We start from the raw sequence: 21,700 nt of genomic DNA, 5'->3' as shown, positions 1-21,700 counted from the left end.
CTTCAGTGTCCTTCAGTTTACTTAGAAGTTTGTCTGCCACTGTTGCCTTTATCTAGCTTTGTTTCCTGTCTTTTGACTTTGATTACCTGATGTGTCTTATCTGTTCATGCACCCTTCCTGCTTGTGTGGTTGTCTGTAAATATTGTCCTCAGTTCTGTTCAGTCTTTGTCGGCTCTTTGTCGAGTGATCCTGCGTGTCTCAGTGTCTCACTACTCTGCTGGACATTTGAATATATCTTCCGTCTGGATTAATGCTTTCAACATTTGGATTCTGCCTTTGTTTGGACATTTACCTGCCACCAACACATGTAAGCCTTGTTTCTGTATTAGTGACTGTTTGCATCTGGGTCCACATCTCTGTTTATTCTGCTTCTGCTTTGTCATTGCCATTGTGGCATCAAATGGCCAAAAAAAAAAAAATAATAATTCGTACAGCTTTAAACACATAAAACATACCAACAAAATGTAACAGAGAAGCACACAAAGCAAACACAACAGTGTGACTATTGTAAAAACAAAGTCAAGTGTGTCCAAAAGGCACAAATAAATCTTGTAAAGAAGTCTCACTGACATCACAGGAAGCATGTACAGTAAACATAACATACTGCCTCTTTTTGAAGGTTAGATCTTGAATTTAACAGGGTTTTTGAAGCGGTGAGGAGTATATGTGTCCTGGATAATACTCCACAGTTTTTTCATATGAAAGAGTTCATAGCAGAGTTCATAGCTCATCAAATATACAGTTCTAATGTGCTGTATTGTTTAAGCACCATCTCAGACACAACAATGTCACTGTAGGATGCAAGTTGTTCCAGGGCACAGGAGGCCTAGTTACATCCCTTTCAAAGATTCACGTTGTGCAGCAGCTGAATCTGAACTGCTACTCTGAATCTGAATTCTTGACTGCAGAACCCTTAATGTTGTCCAAATTTTAGAAGTTTTTGTGACTGGACAGAGATTTGAAGGCTGAGTGGTCATTTTTTTCCCCTCCAGAGGAACACCACCAGCTTCAAGCTTATAGCCTCTTGTGTCCTCTACTTACCATTCTTTACTGGTTTAACATTAGAGCTCGAGTTGGTAACAGATTCTGGATCTTTGTCCTGTAGCATAACAGTATCTGCATCTTTGTCTTTGTCACGGCTGTTCTGGCTGTTCTGTCTGCTCTTCCTGCTAGCCGAGTCCAGCCCTGTTCGCTCAAACAAGCGGGCCATGAACGCCAGTCCTTCTCGCCGGATGTAGGACTTTCCTGCGAAGAAGTAAAGCACCGGATTGGCACAGCTGCTCATGAAGGCTATAGAAGAGGTGACAGCACGGCTGCTGTCCCATATTTTATTCAACCTGGAGGGTGGGGAAATGAGCAGAGAATTTTATTAGAGACAAATGAGAGAAAAAAACTCTTGCCTTGATGTACATAAATGGGTCACAGACTAGGCAAAATGTATTGTTTTAGGCTACGAGCCATTGTTTGTGTTGTGACACTGCACAATTTACTCTACAGAATTATTGTAATATTATCATTTTAAAGTCAATTTAAAGAATGCTGCAATTCACCATCTTTCAAAGTGTTAGATGAAGGATCAATATCAATCTCATGTCTGTGTGTTAAGTATGGAGTATTGAGATTTATAGGTGACAGTATTTTTGAACTTTGGAGAAAATCAGGCTAGTAGTTTCAAACTGCATCCATTATGCTAAGCTAAGTTAACCATCTGCAGGATCTTGCTCCGTACTTAACACGCACACCCAAGAGTGGCCAGCGATCATATATAATGATGATATATAGTAATCAAGAGGTGAATTTGTGCATTATACTTTGTCAAATAAAGCAAGCCAGGCAACCTTCCGTGTTTGAGAACGGTGCTGTCTTTTAATCACCCACTAGAGGTCTGCAGCGCCACAATAACCAGCCTAGTTCAAATGAACGAAATGACTCAAAAAAACATTAGTTCATCTTAATGAACGAGATTTGAAGATTCGAGTCTGTCAAAAGAGTCGTACTTGCCATGACTAGTCCTGATCCGGCGGCTGTGTTCACTCACTGAGAGCTACAGACCAGTCCGCGCAGAGTCTGCATGACGGGGTGTGGGCGTAACGCACATTAAACTACTGGCTACAGTAAACTTCGATCAATATCTGTGACAAGTCTCTCCCTGTCTTTGTGTTTTGACAGGAACCATGTACATATAGGTAAGCAAATAGCACACCGCTTTCTGTTTCATGGGAACTTTAAGTAATCCCTGTGAGTAATCCCCGTTTTTATGAAATGTACCAGTAATCTGATTACATATTTTTTTTGTACTGTAACAGGATCCAGTTACTTCTTTTTGTATCTTAATTAAATAACGCCATTACATCTAATCTCAAACTTTACTCCCAAAGCCTGCTTATAATAATATAATGATAAGCATATTTTCCAAAGTGTTGAGTGATGCACTAAATGGCCCAATTTGACTTTGAAACAACTAATTACTCCCATCTGTACGTAAAGGATAACACTAATGACTGATTTGTGTTTGAATTTTATTAGCTATGAAGGTAAGATGCTCGCAAAATGTCACTTACAATTTTTTTCCTTCACCCTCTGGAAACAAAGCCCATGTAACCTGAGGACAATACAAATGTACTTAGTTAATAGCAGTGAAAAATGTTAATATTAAACCTAGACACATACTGAATACATTCAAAGACTCTATGTACTCTACATCCATACTTGGAAGAATGTGTTACTGTAAAAACAGAATGTGCGACATACTTGCACCATATTGATGATGTGGTAGGGCAACCAAAAGAGGCAGAAGGTCAACACAATGGCCAGGATGAGCTTCTCGCTACGAATTCGACGGCCGAACTTGGTGTTTTGGAGTCGCCGTAAGATGCGGATGTAGCTGACTACAATGATACTGTAGGGAATTAAAAACCCCAACACAAGCTCCAGTGTGTAATGGAGGGCTGCCTGTGCAGAGGAGATATAATTTAATATTCTATACTCTGCACCAGATCAAATCACATGCAGGCTGCCTCCAAAAGGCAGCGAGAGGTATGTGTTTCAAAATGCAGAGATGCCAACATGATGGAAAGGTGATTTAGGTAAAAAATAGAGAATGATTAGGGGAATCAAGCAAATCAAAATGGTTTAAATGCTTTTCTCTGTTGCATGTAGGATCAGTTTTGAATTCTCCTTCAGAATGATATGGTGTGCCTCATGAGATAACCGGTAAAAAATACAGTACTGACAGCTTGGTACTTTACAGATGGCTCTAAATAATTATTAATTTGGAGTACTCCACCATTATCAGACTCACAATATCAAAACCTGGTACCTACATAACCCACAATGCAACTTCAGCGCCAAGAGTTCGGTCAGACATTCAGATGGTTACAGTGGCTAATGTAGGCTCGAGCTGCTAGCCTCAAACATATGAAGCGCCGGCATAAGGTGTCTGGTAACTTTACCTCTTTCTAAGAATCAGGTTATGCTCGATCCTAGTTGACGTGTTTCCTCACCATGTTAGAAATTATAGTTGGCAATCCTTAATCCTCAAAGTAAATAGCCATATGGAGATGCAATATTGTTTAAATATGGGAAGAACAGTGCACATTTTCAGGCAGTCTCTCCTGGAAGGTAATTACAGTGTTGCAAACCCTCCTTCCTGACCTCCGCACAACTGTCCAAATGGTTGTGAATGCTGGATTATCAGTTTGTCATGTTTTAAACATTACACCATCACATCACACAATTCATCAGACTTCACACAGTTCCCTCCGAAGGCTTTATGCAATTATTTTCTCATATGTTATGCTACTTCACAAGACCTCTAAACATTTACATGATTTAAAATTGTTGGAGTCTCATGTAAGTCTAATCCCATCTAAGTGTTAGATTGAAACAACTCTCACTCAACAGTGGAGGCAGCCATACTGACACTTACGTAATGTCTGAATGACAGAAACCACCTCTCTCCACCTCTAACCCCTTCACCAAGCTAACACCTCAGACTCAGCAGATATGTATCTCCATGTATCTCCCATTGAGACACAAGCAGAGAACAAGCAGACAACATGTCAAAGTACCAGAGTTTTACTGGGATTAATAATTGTGATGTAATTACTGAATTTCAAATTGTAATCCCTTAATGTTTAATGCCTTTATGCCATACACTGGACGTGGATGACTGAGAATATTTACAGATTAAAGGTTGCTCTATTCTTGTAGGCATTTTCTATTTTACTATAAAACTTGAACACACAACCAAATGTTGATGACAGAATACATATAAACCTCAGAAAATGTTAAATTAATTATTATTAATATATAATAATATAGGGTTCTACAGCAACATGGTAAAGTCAAACAGTTATGTCTGCGGTCAAGTTGCAATGAGTCTGACCTAATGTTCCCAAAGCAACAGCATTCTCCATAAATCAATATATTTGTGTATCACCATGTCTGTTTTGCTGCAGATCCAGATTAGGATGCATAAAGAAAACCTTCTATATATTTCATATTATTGAACTAAAAATATTGAGGATTGTACAGCCTTGGTGGAGAGCGCTTTATGGTATTCACAGTATGAAGGAAATATATTCAGATTTTTGTTTACTCACATAGCTTTCAGGTTCATGGAATGATTTGCATTCCATGGAATTTTTCTTCTCCTTCATTTCTCTGAAGATCAATGCAGGAACAGAGGCAACCATCACCAGCACCCACACCACCCCCAGCACACACAATACAGTCTTCCGGCCAGTGAAAAGACTGAGACGCTGCGGCCACAGCACTGCCACCAGCCTGTAGATGCTCATGAGCATGATGAGCTGGATGGAGGCGTACATGTTGACCAGACACAGGTAGAAGAGGACCTTACACATCACATTCCCAAACACCCAATTCTTCAAAACCAGGTAGATGATGAAGAATGGGGTGAGAGCCATAAGAGAGCCATCTGCGATAGCTAGGTTGAGGATGAGGAGGGTGGTGACGGACTGCTTTCGGGCACGAGCTAGGATGCTCCAAATGATGAAGACGTTGCCAGGGAAGCCCAAGAGAAAGACAAGGCTTAGGATGAGGGCGCCCATAGAGGTTCCAATTATGTTATCCACAACGGTGTCATTTCCTGAACCGGAGGATGTGGAGTTGAGATGAGAACTGTCATTCAGCTCCATTTTTGTTACCTGCCAAAGAGAGAATATTGGATACTTTCACTTAGTAAATTTAATTTAATCAATCATTTTAATCAAACAGTATTTCCAGTGCAGTTTCCCATACAGGAAGGCATTTTTTTTCACGGCACCAACCTACTTTATTACAAAGTGGCTGTAACAACTTCCAGAGATTTTCTGAGCCTCACATCTGACTCCTGCTCTATGTTTTATCTGGCAGAGACCTCAGTTTAACAATACAAGTACGTATTTTTGCAGGAAAGCGTAGGAGTGTTACGCAAGGCTAACAGGTTTTAACGGAGTCTACTAATTCCTCAACAACGAGACCAGACACGAGTGGAGAGCAACAGTCAGTGTGTTTGTGTCAGTATTTGAGCAGTGATCCTATCTGGGATTTATAATGTCTTTATTTCTCATCAGGCCAGGTGAGGTAAGATGCACTATATATGCACCAATTGTATAAGACAACCCTTTTGGAAAATTATTAACATTTACTCAAACAATGTACTTCAGTTAAAAAAAAGGTTTTTGAGGGACAATTTTGTACTTCACTTGAGGATTTACATTTTCTGTTACATTTCCTCCACTACATTTCAAAGAGAGTTATGATAAAACAAAAAAAACACACCCTTTATCTGATAGCTATAATAAGTGGTTACTTTACAAATTAAGATTTTACGTAAAAAATATTATCACTTTATTAAATTTGATGCACTGGAACATATTACTGCTAAAATAAATGAACTACAATTAGCTTCCCTTAGTAACTGCAACATTAAAATGCTTCTGCCATGTTTATGAATCAAAATGCATATAATTAAATCCAGTTATGATATATAATATAATTCTGACAGACAATTCTGCTGCACAAAGTGTAATATTACTTTTGATATTTTTTGTCTTATAGATGAATGAAAGCAGCGCTTTGCAGCCAGGATCAAAAATCTTGTGGAAAGTCTTCCTAAATGATTCACAAGTGAATGTTAATGGTTTTGAAATAACATGTTCAACAATCATACACGGGCTTAATGTTTGGTTGTCAACATACTTTTGAGTGATGAGTTATTTTCCCATGTTTTTTTGTCTATGTGGCTAATTGGGACAACATTTTTTGAAATTGGTCCAGTATTGAGCGAGTGCGGTGCAGCTGGCAGCAACGAGACAGTATTCCTTGCGCACATTTGTGCCCCTTCAATGTACGTCTACTAAAGTGCTTTTGCTACGGACAGGCTCAGATTGTAATAATACGTGTCTGTAATCATTATGGACTAACTGTTTAACCAGAAACAGTCTCTATAGCTCTCGTCAAAGCCTCCAGACCACTGATAATAGGGGCCTGGTTGAAAAATACAAAAGGTGCTCTTTAACAATTAGTTAAAGGGGCATTATGTAGCAGCCACTAGCAGTGTGGTTTTAAAGAGGTGGTACTATGCTTTTTGGCTTTTTCACTCTCCTTTACAGAGATATCTGTTTTGTGCATGTCACAGGTTTGCAAAGTGAAAAAGCCCAAAGTCCACCCCAAAGGTAGTTCCCATCTCCCATAGAAAACTCTGCTCGGAACTGCCTGAAAACAGCTTGTTTGTAGTCCAGCCTTTACTTACGTTTTTGTTGTGAAGTCACAAGAAAATACTCGCCGAGCGACTAGCCTGACACGCCCTCAAAAACACAGGTGGAAAACTACTGGGCTGCAGGACACCTCCTCTCCCTTCCAAACACTAGCTACCCTCCAGACAGTCAATTAACTTTATGGATGAAAGACACTTTTGTACAGATTTACAGATTAATAACTCACCAACTCACCACTCTGAAACTCTTGCTCCAGTCCATATTGCCAAGATGGTCGGCAACATGTAACCTACAGCTGAATCGAAGCTGTTTACCGTCTTTTCGCTGACCCGCCTTTCTCTGCTTCTGATTGGCTAGTAGTCCTTAACTAGGAACTGCGCATATGCAACTCCCAACAAAGGTAATTTAGAGACAAGAAGTAGGTGAAAAGAGGAGCTGCAGCAATGTGCAGTATGACAAAAAATATGGTGTTTCTTTGAAAATGAAACCATGTAAACCTGTTCTGGAACAACTTCTGAATAGGATTTTGAACCTGAAAATGAGCATAATACCACCTCTTTACATTGCTACCAGGGGTGTGCTCATACGCGTGCTCGCTTGAACTCATAAGCGAGCATAATCCGAAACACAGCAACTTTGATACAGAAATCCTGCAATAAACGCAGGAACACCAGCATGCAGGCTGTGGCTTTTCACATGTTCAGTCTCAGAGACAGATAAACACCGGCTCCGTAACGTTACTTCATTCAGCGCAGCGAGCCGCCTATCGGCACAATTCTCCCGGAAAAAAGGCAGAGTGACAGCGGCTATAGACAGGCAGGGAGAACAGAAGTCTGACTTTTTTTTCCTCAGAATTCTGACTTTAATCTCAGAACTCAAAAAAAAAAATTCACATATGGCCCTAATCCTCTTCCGTATAAAACCCTATTGCAATGTTAAAGTAATAGTTTTATCAGTTGCAGGTTGAACTAATCCATGCTAGTTACACGATCATGGTATATTCACTGCATTTAGCCGACGTACTACATCGTTAACGTTAGCTCACCTGCTGCTTTCAGTAACTACCTTTACTATCTGAGCATCTTTCACCGGAGGCTCAGCAATGTCAGCACAGCTAAATGTTTTGGATGATAATGAAATGGGTAGTGAGCTGTACTGAATATTATAATGAGATTGTGTCACACTTTATAACAATAAGACCGCAGTAAGTAACTATACTGTAGAGTTAGTGTATGACTCTTCCTCTGGGTTGTTGTCGCTGTGAAGTTGCAGTATTGTAAATTATATGGGCCACGTTAGTTACAGCGACTGAGAGGTGGAGAAGCTATGTACCTGAGTATGGGTAAAACCACAATAAACCTAAACTGAACGTTACAAAGCAAACAGCAGCAGGGCCGAGCTACTGTAGCGTTAGCTGGCTGCTCCTGGCTGCATCACTATAGGCTAACGTTAGTAAACAAATCGCTCCACATTTGCTTTTTACAGTTACATCCTTTCTTGCAGGCTAAATCAACAGTGGTACACAGGATAGTAACATGGGTTGTTCACACGCATTAGTTGGTGAAGTAATGTGGAAAGCGAACTTTGCACCAGATAACATTAGCAACTGCTTGGAGTTAGCCCGGCGAGCTAACGTGACTTTGTCTGTGTTTCTCCAGCTTTACTAATGCTCACTTTGTTCTTACTCGACATCATCTGAACCTGTTTGGTCTGATGGGCTTCAGCACATAAAACTTTATTGTTGTTTTGTATCCTTACGTGGAGCCTGTGTTTTGCTGTGAGACGGTCGTTTTATGGTGTCAGTGGACTGCATGTCATTAGTACGAGAGAGGCTCAGGAGCGCGCACAGGGCAGAATAGTGGCGGATACAAGCAACAGAGAAAAAAGACGTGTGCTTCATTTCTAAGTGAGTTTTGAGCCCACTGACAATAAGGCAATGAAAATTTTATTAATTTCATTGAAAAACTTACATATAGTCCCTTTAACACATCATGTGACTTAACTCTCTCTCTCCTAAACCTAACCTGAAGTAGTTTTGTTGCCCAAACCTAACCAAACTGTGACCAATTGTCAATGTTAACCACGTGTTTAACAACATATGACTGCGTATAGTAAGCCTGTCACTGGTACTTCCCAACAGCCATATATGTCAGTGGGGGAGTAATTGGCAAACGACCTATTCTGTCATTCTGGTATGTGTTACTGAATTAACGTTTAATAAGTGACATGTCATCACTTGTTCCACATATCTTGCCTATTAGTTTAAGAGCTCGCCCTTTAGACTGCTTACACTCAAACTATGCAGTGTCAGTACTCCTGTACATAATCGAATATTCAAACCCCGCCAACTAAACCTGTTTGATGTTTGTTACCAACTTGCATAGTAATTATGGACTATTGCCATGTAAATAAGTGTGTAATTGGTGTTGTGTTAAGTGAGTTCCAGATGATAACAGGTATAAACACTGAGAAATCTAGATATTGACTTTTAGCATTACTCATATACCTATTAAATACTACAGCACATAATAGGTTACATTCTAATGTACGTTAATGAGGAAGCTTTAAGCACTTGATTTGTCTTACAACTTTCATTTGTCATCTAAGGGGATGGGACCATTGATACTGTATTTGATAGCTTTAGAAAACGGTGTTTGTTTTGAAAATAAGAAAGGTAAATGGAAGAATAAAAAGTTAATTATGAACTAATTTACAGATTTGTTTTTTTCAAGGTACAAGGTTGTATATTAGTCATCATACAGCACAAGGCTGCATAACGAAATGTAATATGTAGTTCCTTCATGATACACACACAACATATGATCAAGTGTAGGCCTACATTAAAATATGGTAACATATAAAATAAAATTAAACAATATATATACAGTTATTTATACACTAATATACATACGCATATACACCCCGAACATTCCACAGTGCATGTTTTTAATTTGCATCTGGGTCAAATGTAAACAGCAGCAACCAGATGACAATATGAAAGTTTAATCTTCACAATAAACAGTCTGACATTTGGGAATCAGAGTCCATTTTGACTGCATTTGAGCACCAAGCATCATCGATGTAAAACACAAAGTCCAACATGGACCACCTGCCGAGTGCTTGATCCGGGAAGTTGATGGGGCAGGTCTCTGCAGTGATGAGGGCACAAAAGTCTCTGAATACCGTTGTCTGGTCAACATGAGTCCCATTTTGTCCAGACCGGATCACTAGGAGCAGAATTAAATTCAAACATGGCTCTTCTCCTTGCTCTCTCTCTCTCCTCTGCACAATTACTGCACCCGCCGTGGCACCTGGTCCGGTTGTTTGTGCCAGGTGGATCGTGGACTGCTGCTATTTAATCCAAAAACCCATCGTCTCCATCTTCCAATGACTTTATTTATGTCAGAGGTAACGCATGTTTTGGCAATAAAGCCGGAAAAACCAAAAGTGTAGTGAAGTTTGAAGGAGCTACCAGCTGCAGCTTCTACAAGCACTGCCAGCTGCCATAGCAATTTTTGTTAGTTTTTGTTTAATATTGCAGAAAATAACCATGTTTGAAAACCGCACAAAAATTCTTTAGAGAAAAATAACATTTTGGTGCAACACACAAATACAATAAAAGCAATAAGATAGAAATTGTGGTGACTAAAAAGCTAAATGCTACATGTGACCAAGAGTGTTTCACTATTTTTTTAATAAAAAAAGAGACATTGCAAGCAATAAAAAATAAAGGCTTATCCAAAGTATTTATGCTGCTAATGTAATAGTTATCTTAAGTCATGTTCTTTTCTTTTTTTTCTACCACAGATGTACTTGCATGTGTTTATAATTTAAATATTGTGGTATAAAGCATTTAGGACAGAGGCAAAGAAATGTTGTTTACCGAAAGCCGGTCAAACCACATTGAGAGTGGCATCAAAGCATCAGTATCAGGCATTGAATCTGTCAGATTGTGCAATAACCCAACAACCAGACATTGTAGACTCATTTTAGACTATAGCCAGCTGTCTCTGTCTTTTTGAGGTTTTTCTGTTTCCGTTCCTCTTGTGTTTTTTCACCCTTTTGTATCGTTACAAAAGAGTAAAAACATTTCAAGTTTGCTTTCTTCCATTTTGTACAAACAGAGCTCCCCGTAATAGAACTTTCCACATCACAGAAATCTGACTAACTCAAAAGGTGGTTTTTGTGTACCTTGTGACTCATACACATGAAACAAACCTGTTCTGCCTACAAAGAAAAACCATACAAACAGTAACTGCACAACACATATGAATGAGAGTGTAACAGATTTAGCTGAAATTGACATATTGTTCATATTTGAACCAATCACAGATGCCAAATGAACCTGACAATAATGTCACAAGACCACATGAAAAACTTTGCTTATTGTCAATATACAGCAACAAACTGCAGAAAAAGAACTCCTGTGAATCCTCAAAAATAAAACAAAAGGTTCTAGTTTTTCCTCCAACAGTAGCCGTGACTTTGGCTGATTGCAGAGATTTATTGGCGGTTGTAACTGCAGTGTTGTTACTGACAGAAACCAACACAGACTCATGAACAAGAGACGGGAAAATTAGATGGACTTACCAAGTCATCGACTGCAAATCCCAAAAGAAGCAGGAGGACACTAAGAGCTGAACAATTTCAATCTGTTGTAAATGTTACCTTTTTTCCTTTTCTTTTTACCTTGTCTTCTCCCCACGTGTTCCCCCCTCCCACTCTCTCTCTCTCTCTCTGTGTCAGTGATTGATCTGTCATGCTTGCTGTAACATGCAGTGTAGTGAATGGGGAAGGTGTGTCCCCTTTACCTGGCCTGCCTCTGCCCGGGCAGTCTGTCAACATCCGAACATGTTGAGAGACGAATTTTATCTGTGTAGAATTCAAAGATGTCCAGTTAGAGAAAATTTCCCGAAGCAAAGGTCTGGAACAACAAAACGATTAACTTGCATTATCATTCAGAACCATAACATATAGTTTAAAACTCAAATAAAATGCTTAATTTTTTGAAAAAATTAAATAAAATGTGTAGCTTGAAGTGTAGTCTTAGGTGTGTGTTTCCAAAACGTCTCTGGCCTATTAGTCACCCAACCATAAAGATACACAAATATTACATCCATGGGCATTGATCAGCATATAACATCATCTACCCTTGTGGGAAGACGATTTGCTCCCATCCAACCACAAGAGCATTAGTGAGGCCAGATAGTAATGTTGGGCAATATAAGGCCCGGCTCAAAGTTGGCATTTCCAGCTGGTTCAGGTCAGGGCGCAGTTCTTTGCACTGAACTGTAAAAACAACAACAACAAAAAAACATTTCTTTATGGACCTTGCTCTGTGCACAGGGGCATTGTCATGTTGAAACAGAAAAGGACCTTTGCTTAACCTTAAGCTGGAAGCACACTATTGTCTAAAATAGCACTGTATGCTGTAGGCTTAAGATTTTCCTTTCCAACAAAGGGGCCTAGCCCAATCCATGAAAACAGCTCCAAACTGAAAGTACACAGAGGCAGGTTTGTCCACATATTTGTGGTCATACAGTGGATATCTCGTGTGTATTTGTGTTTATTTTATTTAATTTCATTGTAATTTAATTCCATATTTAGCACTCGCTTCACTCTTGCCATGTCCTTGTTCAGAAACATAGGTTCGGAATTTTTTTCTCACAATATGTCCACACACGAATTTAAATGTTTACTTTAGTTCCAACGAAGATATGTATTAAAATAAACAAGCAAGACAAGAAAATCATGTCTTACAACTTTCACTGTCTTCAAAAGGCATTTGGTTATTTCACATAGAACCAGGCTACATAAGCAATGCATCTAAAGACCAGTTACAACCAACTATGGCATGTCCATTCCTTAATAACCCTGTAAATGAAGGTGCTCAGATTCTACACAGATCGTTTACACTACCAGCCCCCAAGGCCATCAGATAAAGTGATCCACTGTAGAGTATCTGTGGGAGAGATACCATTGACCACTCTTTAGTCTTTATGCATAACTCTGCTTTTCTTTGCCTGTGGGACTTTCTAGCACAGTGTTGGTGATGCAGAAAGTCTTGGGAAGGCAACTGTATGCCTGGAAATAAGAAGTGTATACCTTGCTAAAGCAGTACCTGAATATTTTCATCACTTTTCCTTGTCATCTTGAAACACAAAGAAGCATGTTTCATTCAATTGCAGGTATGTGCCAGTTAAAATAAATGTAAAGTAGTTTACAGGCTGACATGTCGCTGTATGAACTTAATCCTTAGTGTTTCACTTTATCTTATCAGCACAGATCGATGACAAATCAGCTATTTCCTTTCCTAATCAAATATGTTATAGCAATAACATGTAGCTGCAGAGGGCAAAACCACATTTGAAACCAAAGTTTTAAATATTCTTCCGGAATGTGAGACAAATGTTCACATAACATAGTCAATGTTAACCCCTTGATGCCTGATTTAAAAAAAAAAAAACAAACAACCCTTTAATTTGTGTTTTCATTTGCTTTCAAGCTGATGTTAGATTAAGTGAAGATTGTTAATTTGTCTATAGAACATAGAAAAGATATAAATTCAGGTATGATGTAGGTATGATGCAAATTAGCGACAACAGACATAAACAAGAAACCAGGGCTTGCAAAAGGTTCCTAGGAATCGAATATGCACAAACAGGTATTGGGGGAATTCATGCGCTATCTTGACTTGCAATCTGAAAGGAAGAGGTGTGATGCGAATTCGCGAAAAGAAGTGTGTGCCACGCTATAAGAACAGTGTACTTTGCACTTAACATGTTCTTGAACGTTTCCATTGCATTTCCTGGTCGCCTTGGAACGCAGACCATCAAAATGGACTTCTACTCATGGTTTAATATGTTTGCACAGCATTCCCAGATGTTATCTTGGCAGTGGACAGCACTCACAATAAGATGAAGTTTTCATCTGGCCTCAATGAGGGATGTGTCCCTGAGCAAGACACTTAACCCCTAGTTACTCCAGAGCCGTGCGACCTGTGACATAGAAAGCAATTGTTTCTTTGGATAAAAGCGTTAGCTAAATGAATAAATGCAATGCTCAGACAACATGGGTATTGCACAGGTGTGCCTTAAGCTCAGCCCCCCCGACAAAAGAATAGAATTTATGATTCTTTGTTTTATTCCAGGATTGTTTGTTGTCCTGTTTTGATGTTTTCTTTCAGAAACAGTGCATGAAAACCAATCCATCCGTACTGAGGGTAGAAACTCACCTATTCCTTCCTACATAAAATGAACCTAAACCTGTATGTGTTTGGATTGTGGGAGGACACCAGAAAATCCACACAGACAAAGAAACCCAGGACCGTCTTGCTGTAAGATGACACTAGCTACTGTGTGGAAATGACCAGATAAAATCTTCCATACAAACAATGCAATTAAGTTTATTTTTTTAAGCGTGCTCTATACTCAAGGTATTGCAATGCATTTTCCAATTTTCAAGTGTCATCCCAGGTTGACAGATTAATAGTGTTGATTATTCTGTCTGATCATTTGTGCTGATGTGTAAAGTTTCCACATAGTCCAAACCTTTTTAGTTAGAATTCAGCACTTGCAATAACTTGCAAGTTTCTGTTTATATAGCGCTCAACCTCCTACAAAAAGTATTTTTCTTCGGAAAACAGACATACAGCATGGGATTGCATGGAAGACATGCGTTATCATAGGGTTTACTCTTCCCTCCTTGATAACATCTGATCTGCAAATAACTGAATGGAATATCAAGGAAAAATTTGTGGCAGGTATTTTCTCTTTTGTCCTACCATCAATAATATTTTCTCTTTTTGTCCTCCGGAACAAGGTTCCATGAGTGAGAATTGTTTCAGAAAAAAAAACCTTCAAATTGTCAACACACACACACACACACACACACACACACACACTTATTACCATAACTTGACCAGCTGTGCAAACACTCCAACATCGTATCATTCGTAATTCAAACCAAGCCCGGGATAAAGAGGCTGGGTGAACGTGGTTTGGACTTTGTGGAGCAGAACCATCGGGTCAGAGACATGATAAAAACACAGAGTGCCTGCTTTTCAGATTCCAGATGAACTCCAATCTTGTACGAGCAAATTCCTGATACAGTCGTTTCTACATTATTGTGACGGAACGAGTAACCATTTGCAGTGCACTCTAAACTCCAGGACTTGTCATTGTTTCCAAAATGTGACTCCTCTGATGTTCGGTTGATGTCCTTGTATGCCACTGCCACAGACAGAGTGCGTGCATGCCACTCCACCTCCCAGTAACATCGCTCTAACAAACCCTCTCTGCACAGCACCTGCGGGAACTTAGTAAACCTGTCTGGCTGAGCAGCATACGGGCAGGGTGAAGGCCTCATCCTGCGGTTGTCGCCTATCAGGTGGAGATAGGGGTAGTTTGAGTTCACATCCAGAGTGAGGGGACAGCAATCTACCCAAGTAAGTAAAGTGAGTATTAACAATAAACCAACTGCCAAATGGTGATGATTATTGGATTAAAGTGAAGGAGTTCAATTGAATTTCTTACGGCGTAAAAACTCTTCTCTGCTTTTTGGTGCCGGCGGTAGTGAGAAGTCAACATAATAGACTAAAGGAAGAAACAAAAGTAATTTATAGTAGCACCAGTGAAGATGAATTAAGCCATTATGAGTCTGAATTTGTATATTTTCACATTTTACCTGTGGCAGAGATCCTGGGCCATGTTTCCCTTAAGACATTCTCCAGTTTATCTCTCAGCTCAGACACGCAATCAGTCAAGGAACGCAGAGGACCAGCACCAGGAAATCTGACGAGAAACAAGACAGTGTCAAAGACAGGGAAAACAATAATACAAAATATTGGCAAGATATATGCTAATAGAGATAGTTTGAATAAAGGAGCTAGAGGCGGAGTAATTATTGGTTGCTTTCAGAATACTTATTCTTAAGGGGAGGTGGGGCTTTAACTCAATTATAATGCAATACATTTTTAGCAGTCAACAATTACTGTATCAGTTCTTGTTCAGTGTCTTTTTAGGCATTTTTATTATTGTTATTTATTTCTACTTCATTCATTTCTTCATCTTTTAATTTGTTTGAAAACCTTACAATGATCGCCTACAGGTTTACTCCATGTTTGAGGTCTTTTTAGCTGTTCCAACTGTCCCGACTGTGCGTCCGTTGTAAGCTGTGGGTAAAGACCTGGAGACTTCCAGCAGAAATGTCAAAAAATAAATAATAAAATCATCAACTTAATGTCAGAAAACACTAAAAAGTGCACCTGAATAAAATGAATGTGATCATCAGCATGTGACAGCAGTTCCAGTTCGGTGTCTTACCTCCTCAGCTTGGTGATCTCCTTCTCCAGCTGCAGCTGAAGCTCCTCAGTCTGAGCGATGGCAGTTTTCTCCTGGTCTCTGATCAGCCGCTTCACCTCTCTGTGTCTTCTCTGCATGGTGGAGATAAGCTCAGCAAAGATCTTGTCACAGTCCCTCGGTGCAGTCTGGGCACAACTCGGTTTTTCGATTTAAATGTTGCAAATCATTTTAGTTAAAACCACGACTAAACATGATAAAAACCACCCCAGCTGTAGTGGCACTGTTCAAGTTGGTCCTGAAATTTGACCTCCCAAGAGACAAGATCAAAATGACTTCCTCTTGGGAATCAGATGAGAACTGTATTACATTTTACATGCCGTTTATAAGGCATGCTTTTTCCAGTGAAACATTAAATGGAGATTCTAGTAGAGAAGGACCAATGGAGTGTATTTCCAGGAAATAATCTTCATTCAGATATTGCTAGGTAATTGCTTGATGTGTAAATAAGCAACTGTTTGCTAACAAGCTCATCATATCAACTTAAAAAAGGTGGTAAATGTTGTGTTTACAACTTCTTACTGCTGCCCCCAAGTGGCGATTGTTTAAAGCAGTTATTGCAGGTTTAAACCACTTAAACCCTTTAATCAGTGTGAAAATTGGGAGTGCCTATTACCATACTGACTGTAGGCATTTTTTAAAAACATGCCCTAGGGAAACATGTTATTCCTGTTTAGAGTATCCTCACTGGCATTTCACAATCATTCAAGATCTAATTCTTACAGGCGCACATATTCTCCTAAATATCTCACCTTGAGATTCTCCTCAGATTGGCTCAGCTCCTTCTGCTCCTTCTCTCTCTGCTGGACTCTCTCCTGGACTTCCTTCTGACTTGAAACCAGATTTTTCTGGAAGGAAGAAAGCATGATTATTTCTGGTGAGCCATTTATGAGTTTTATGGCCACATGTCCTTTGGGAGTACAGGGGCACTTCTGGACTTTGAAAGGGAACAATGTGTGCAGATAAGTGAATGAAGTGAACATGTACAGATTTTTAAAACCTCAATATATTTTCAAAAACTAAGACAGGCTTCAGATTGAGAGATTTAGCTTCCATGTCCACCTCAGCCTTTTGTACTGAAACAGAACCTCTGTGATACTTTATGCTCATCTGCAGACCACAGAGAGCAAACAAGCTACTTTTCTGTTTGGCAGTAGACCTCCATCAACGTGTTGTGCTTTGTACACACCTTTTCCTGCAGTGGGATTGTTACTGAGACCAGCTGGTGCTTCTTCAATATAGGGACGCTGTAGTGAGGCTCGAGGTGAGCTGGACAATAAGATGCCAAACACGTCAGGCAAGACATCGTGGCCTTGTATCACTTGGTCCCACTGCAGAAATCACAGGCGACATCTGCTGGGCCAGCACAGGCTACAGCAGCATGCGGTGAATGCTGCTTCTTCAGCTTGTCAACAACCTAGTGATGACAGTGAAAGTAGTGAGGTCAGTCACAGATGACCAAGAAAGTGATTTCATTGAGTAAAATGAAACATAAACCATAAAGTTTAGGGGAAGTTTAGGAGAAAAAAAGTTAATTAGCTCTGTTCAGAAAGCACATACCATAGACTAACTTTGAGAGTGATCCCAAAATACATTTTAATTAAAACACTATACTAGTAAAATATTATTTAACCCCTACACTTGTATTTAAAGAACCAATATATTTACTGAGTGGAATAGAGTTTTTAAAAAGTACCATTTCTAAATTACCCCACCCACAGAAATCTGACATTTCTGTGTTATTTAGTTAGTTGGTCAACATATATGCAGATAACAATATATGTGCAAAAGACTAACACTGACCTAACAGTGGCACAGATGATCAGTCTAGCTCATCAAAGCGTGCACTGCTATTAACACCACTAACAAAAACAAAACCTGCATTAAGATTCAATTTGTGGAGACGTATAGAGGGCGACACTAAAATAGGAAGAAAGAACTATTACAATGGTTTAAGTGTGTATATCGTCACAGGAAAAAGTGGGGCAATTACATAATAATCTTGCTGATATATTATCTGTTCACAATCAGAATCAGGTTTATTGCCAGGTAGGTTTTCACATACAAGGAATTTGCCTACAATAAACATCGAAAATATGGAGATGGATAAATCGCTGCCAGTCAAGAAGCATAAATATAAAATCATGACAATAAAATATGAATACATACAAATATATGTACATGACTTGTATTTAAATGGACGAGCTATATGGTTTTGTGTGGGGATGTGCAAAATATTGACTACTGAATGTGCAAAAGTTTGTAATATAAGATACAGGTAAGAGAGAAGGCCTCTTTCACACCTCACCTCAGCCAGCATGTTGTTCCTCCTCAGAGCAGGTCTGGGACTGAATGTCTCTCTGCATTGAGGGCAGCTGTACTTTCCCTTCTCCTCTTCCTTGTCCCAACAATCCTCAATACAGCCTCTGCAGTAACTGTGTCCACAGTAAATTGTGACTGGTTCTTTTAGCAGGTCCAGACATACGGAACAACAGAACTGATCCTGGTCCAGCTCAACTCCACATTGCTCCTCAGGCTGTTGCTGTTGGTCAGCCATTTTACTGACAATCAGTTTCATAAAAGGACAGGAGCGTTGCTGAGTTTCAGTTTGTATGAAATGCCTGAAAAAGAAGGAGCAGACTCCCAGCTCCAACCAGGAGAGGAGAGGCCAACCAAAGCAGTGTCATTTGAATGTCCACCCTCTTTAATTGACATCAACTGTGTGCTCAAAGAAAATGTGTTAAAGGGGCAGATGCCAATTTCACACATCTAGATCAGTTTACCAGTCGTGGTTAGTGATAATTAGTTGTTGTAAAAGTTGTACAATGTCCTCTGCGATTCTGAACCGCCCTTTCAAAGTCTGATAAAATAACCCTTATGAGGCCATATTGATGTCATCAGGGTTATCTTGATTTAGGTTTGCGACTACAAATCTTTTACAGAAAGCCCATGATACACACGAGGGGGCATCATACCGATTGTAACATTTCCACAATGTTAATTTTGATTACATTTAATGCAACTCTATTCACCCCTGTAAGGGCAAAGAGGTTAAATACATGGAGTTCTTGTAATATATTTGGTGGTAGAAATGTTTGGATATATATTTAATTCATGCAGTGACATAGTGAACCTGAGGGGCCTCACAGTCCTTTACACTTGGTATACTTTTATGCTTCATGTTGGGAGGTGGTGCTCTGAGGAAAAGATAAGATAGGACATTTTAGATGTTCCAGACTCCCTTGATAAGAAATGTGCTCTGCCTCCTTCTGTTGGTATGATTTTACATGATCCTGTATGACATGGTACTTACTGTATAAAGCTGAGCGAAATGTAATGTTAGTTTGTGCTCATGGATATATGCTGTACCAAGATCTTCTCTGACGTCAGATTTTTGTTGAAGTAAACAGCACAGCTTTGGCTGAACAGTATTAATTCTATTCATTAAAGTTAGGATTGGCCATGAAGTTTTTCATCATCATACATAACACATAATATGTATCAAATAATATCTGAGTTGTACAAAAACAATAAAGGCCAAATATACGTTGTTGTTTTTTTTGTACTACACGTACAAATGCCTACTGCAAATTACTTAGATATATGAAAAAGAAAACAATGAAATTACTGACCATTATTGATGCATTAAAAAATATTACAAGAGATTCCCGAACTGTTCTTTCTTTTATTAGGTTATAATTCTGTTTAAAAGGTGTGCTCTGTTTTCTAAAGACCTTATACTGATAGAGTTTCACTTGCCTGTTGCTGTTGGGAGCCACCTGCTGATCAGAGCTTGCAGATGCATTGTAAAAATAAAAATTCCATCCTAAAGAGGTAAACTAGTCAGGACATACAACCCCAATAATAAAACAAGGACAAATGAGAAAACTTGAGCAATCAATACTTTTATTTGTTTTTAAATAGATTTTTAATAAATACACATTGGAAAAGCCAAACCAATTTCAAACAACCACTGTCAGATAATTAAAGAGTGTTCACTTTACACATTAAAATTTACATGTATTTTACACATTACAAATATATAATGGTGGCACGTGCCCAAAGTTCTTTGATTATATAACATTATTTACAAATAATTTCTAAACGAACATTAACAGAGATTTGAACATTTCCCTCAACCTTTTTAAGGTCACTGCCCCAAAGATTCTTCCCTGTAGTTAAAGCTGCTCTAATCTGTTTTTATTTTTGTATTTACAATGGATAAAGTGACTATGCATGATGTGAAAGTTGTTGTCGCTCATTGTATAAAACATACTAAGAATAATCTTGTGGCATTTAAAGACAAATGCTGCAAGATCAGGAAAAAGCAGGTTCCACTTTTGTGCAGCCGGAGAAAAGCAACCGCAGCCGTTTTCCTCCCACAAGGTTTTAGTGTCATGTGACATGGTGACGCTATGCAGCACTGGCAATAGTCGGACACACTTTCTAACTATCATGCATCACGTTAAGCGCAGCACCTCATGCAGTCAGACGCACCTAATATGTCTTCATGTTGTTGCGCAAGTGGCAAAAAAATGTTAATTCAGCTTAAGTGTATCTTTTCCTTTGTCCATGACAGCCTTAGCTGCCAACTGTGCTGCCTCCAATGGTGTTTTTGCTCCCTCAGCTGCATTGTGTCCAATCATACCACCCATTACTCCTCCTGTTGCAGCCAAGCCTGCTGTTGACACACCTACCACCACTCCGGCAGCTGTCAGTCCTGCTGCTTCTACTCCTCCTGCTACTACGGCTGCTCCTCCCACTGCTGGAATTCTTTTCACAAGTGTCATTAATCCTTTAAAGTTAGTTATAGCTGTGAAAACTAACCGGACCATGGCTGCCACACCAAAAAAAGCTCCAAACACTGCTCCTGTTGCAGTACCTGCAAGTTGGATCAGAAACCTCTCGGACACTCTGGTTTTAGCCTGTTTTCTGATCTCTTCCACTGGCAGGTTTCCTGATGACTGTCTAATGTTCTCTTCCTCTCTCTGTATTTCTTTCTCTACTGTTTCAAACATCATATTGGTGTAGCAGCCCCCATTGTTTTCCATCACCATCTTGTCTATTGTGTTGAGTAGGTCCTCCACCTGGAACTGGTTACTCCTGTAGTTGTTCTGCTGTTTGTTCTTCCAGTATTTATTATCAATGACGTGGCACCGGCCTCCACACCTCTTCACCAGGTCACTCAGATTCTTATTCTGATTGACAAACTCTTCAATTTTCATCCCTTTACGGAGCTGGTCACCATGAGTGAAGACAATGACAGCATATTTTAGAGCATCTTCAGAGAAATATTGACATATTTTGTTGATGACAGCCTGCTCCTGCTCTGTGAATTTCTCCACTTTCAGCACAATGAGAAAAGCATGAGGCCCAGGAGCGCACTCTGTGATACAGCTCACTATCTCAGGCTTCATGTCGTCCTCAGACCTTTCTGCATCAAAGAAACCAGGAGTGTCGATCAAAGTGACGCTTCTTCCATTGACAGATTTGGTTTCAGATTGACATGTTCTTGTTCCAGAGTTGGGTGAATGGTTTGTGGTGAATAATTTCTCTCCAAATATGGTGTTAGCTAGGTTGCTTTTCCCAGATCCAGTTTTTCCCAGCAGGACAATC

At 39.4% G+C, this 21,700-nt stretch overlaps 2 protein-coding genes and 1 pseudogene across 2 annotated transcripts; all 3 read right to left on the bottom strand.

The window, feature by feature from the left end:
- Window positions 1-288: 288 nt before the first annotated feature.
- LOC123979807 (leukotriene B4 receptor 1-like) lies at window positions 289-5,162 on the bottom strand. Its single transcript, XM_046063902.1, has 4 exons — window positions 4,605-5,162; window positions 2,752-2,952; window positions 2,562-2,602; window positions 289-1,337 (listed from the first exon to the last, which is right to left on the bottom strand). The coding sequence occupies exons 1-4, from the start codon at window positions 5,160-5,162 to the stop codon at window positions 1,034-1,036; spliced, it is 1,104 nt and encodes a 367-aa protein (XP_045919858.1). The 3' UTR covers window positions 289-1,033.
- Window positions 5,163-14,631: 9,469 nt separating this feature from the next.
- LOC123979858 lies at window positions 14,632-18,641 on the bottom strand (annotated as a pseudogene).
- A 1,329-nt stretch (window positions 18,642-19,970) lies between these two features.
- LOC123979857 (GTPase IMAP family member 7-like) lies at window positions 19,971-21,699 on the bottom strand (the record flags this gene model as incomplete). The annotated part of the gene is made up of 1 exon (XM_046063967.1): window positions 19,971-21,699. A coding segment is annotated over one exon (1,077 nt), but the record flags the coding sequence as incomplete, so codon positions are not given.
- Between the last annotated feature and the right edge of the window lies 1 nt (window position 21,700).

This window comes from Micropterus dolomieu, linkage group LG12 (genome assembly GCF_021292245.1).
Source record: "Micropterus dolomieu isolate WLL.071019.BEF.003 ecotype Adirondacks linkage group LG12, ASM2129224v1, whole genome shotgun sequence".
In the NCBI taxonomy this organism is placed as follows: Eukaryota; Metazoa; Chordata; class Actinopteri; order Centrarchiformes; family Centrarchidae; genus Micropterus; species Micropterus dolomieu.
Note: the sequence above shows the minus strand (reverse complement) of the source record. Positions and strands in the feature narration are given on the sequence as shown.

Bases quoted from the DNA above. Each gene is read 5' to 3' on its own strand.
- LOC123979807 (XM_046063902.1), bottom strand. From the start codon at position 5,162: ATGGAGCTGAATGACAGTTCTCATCTCAACTCCACATCCTCCGGTTCA. The intron at 2,953-4,604 runs GTGAGTAAACAA...TCCTCTGCACAG, and splicing joins TCCATGAACCTGAAAGCTAT to GCAGCCCTCCATTACACACT. The intron at 1,338-2,561 runs GTAAGTGACATT...CCCACCCTCCAG, and splicing joins GAGGGTGAAGGAAAAAAATT to GTTGAATAAAATATGGGACA.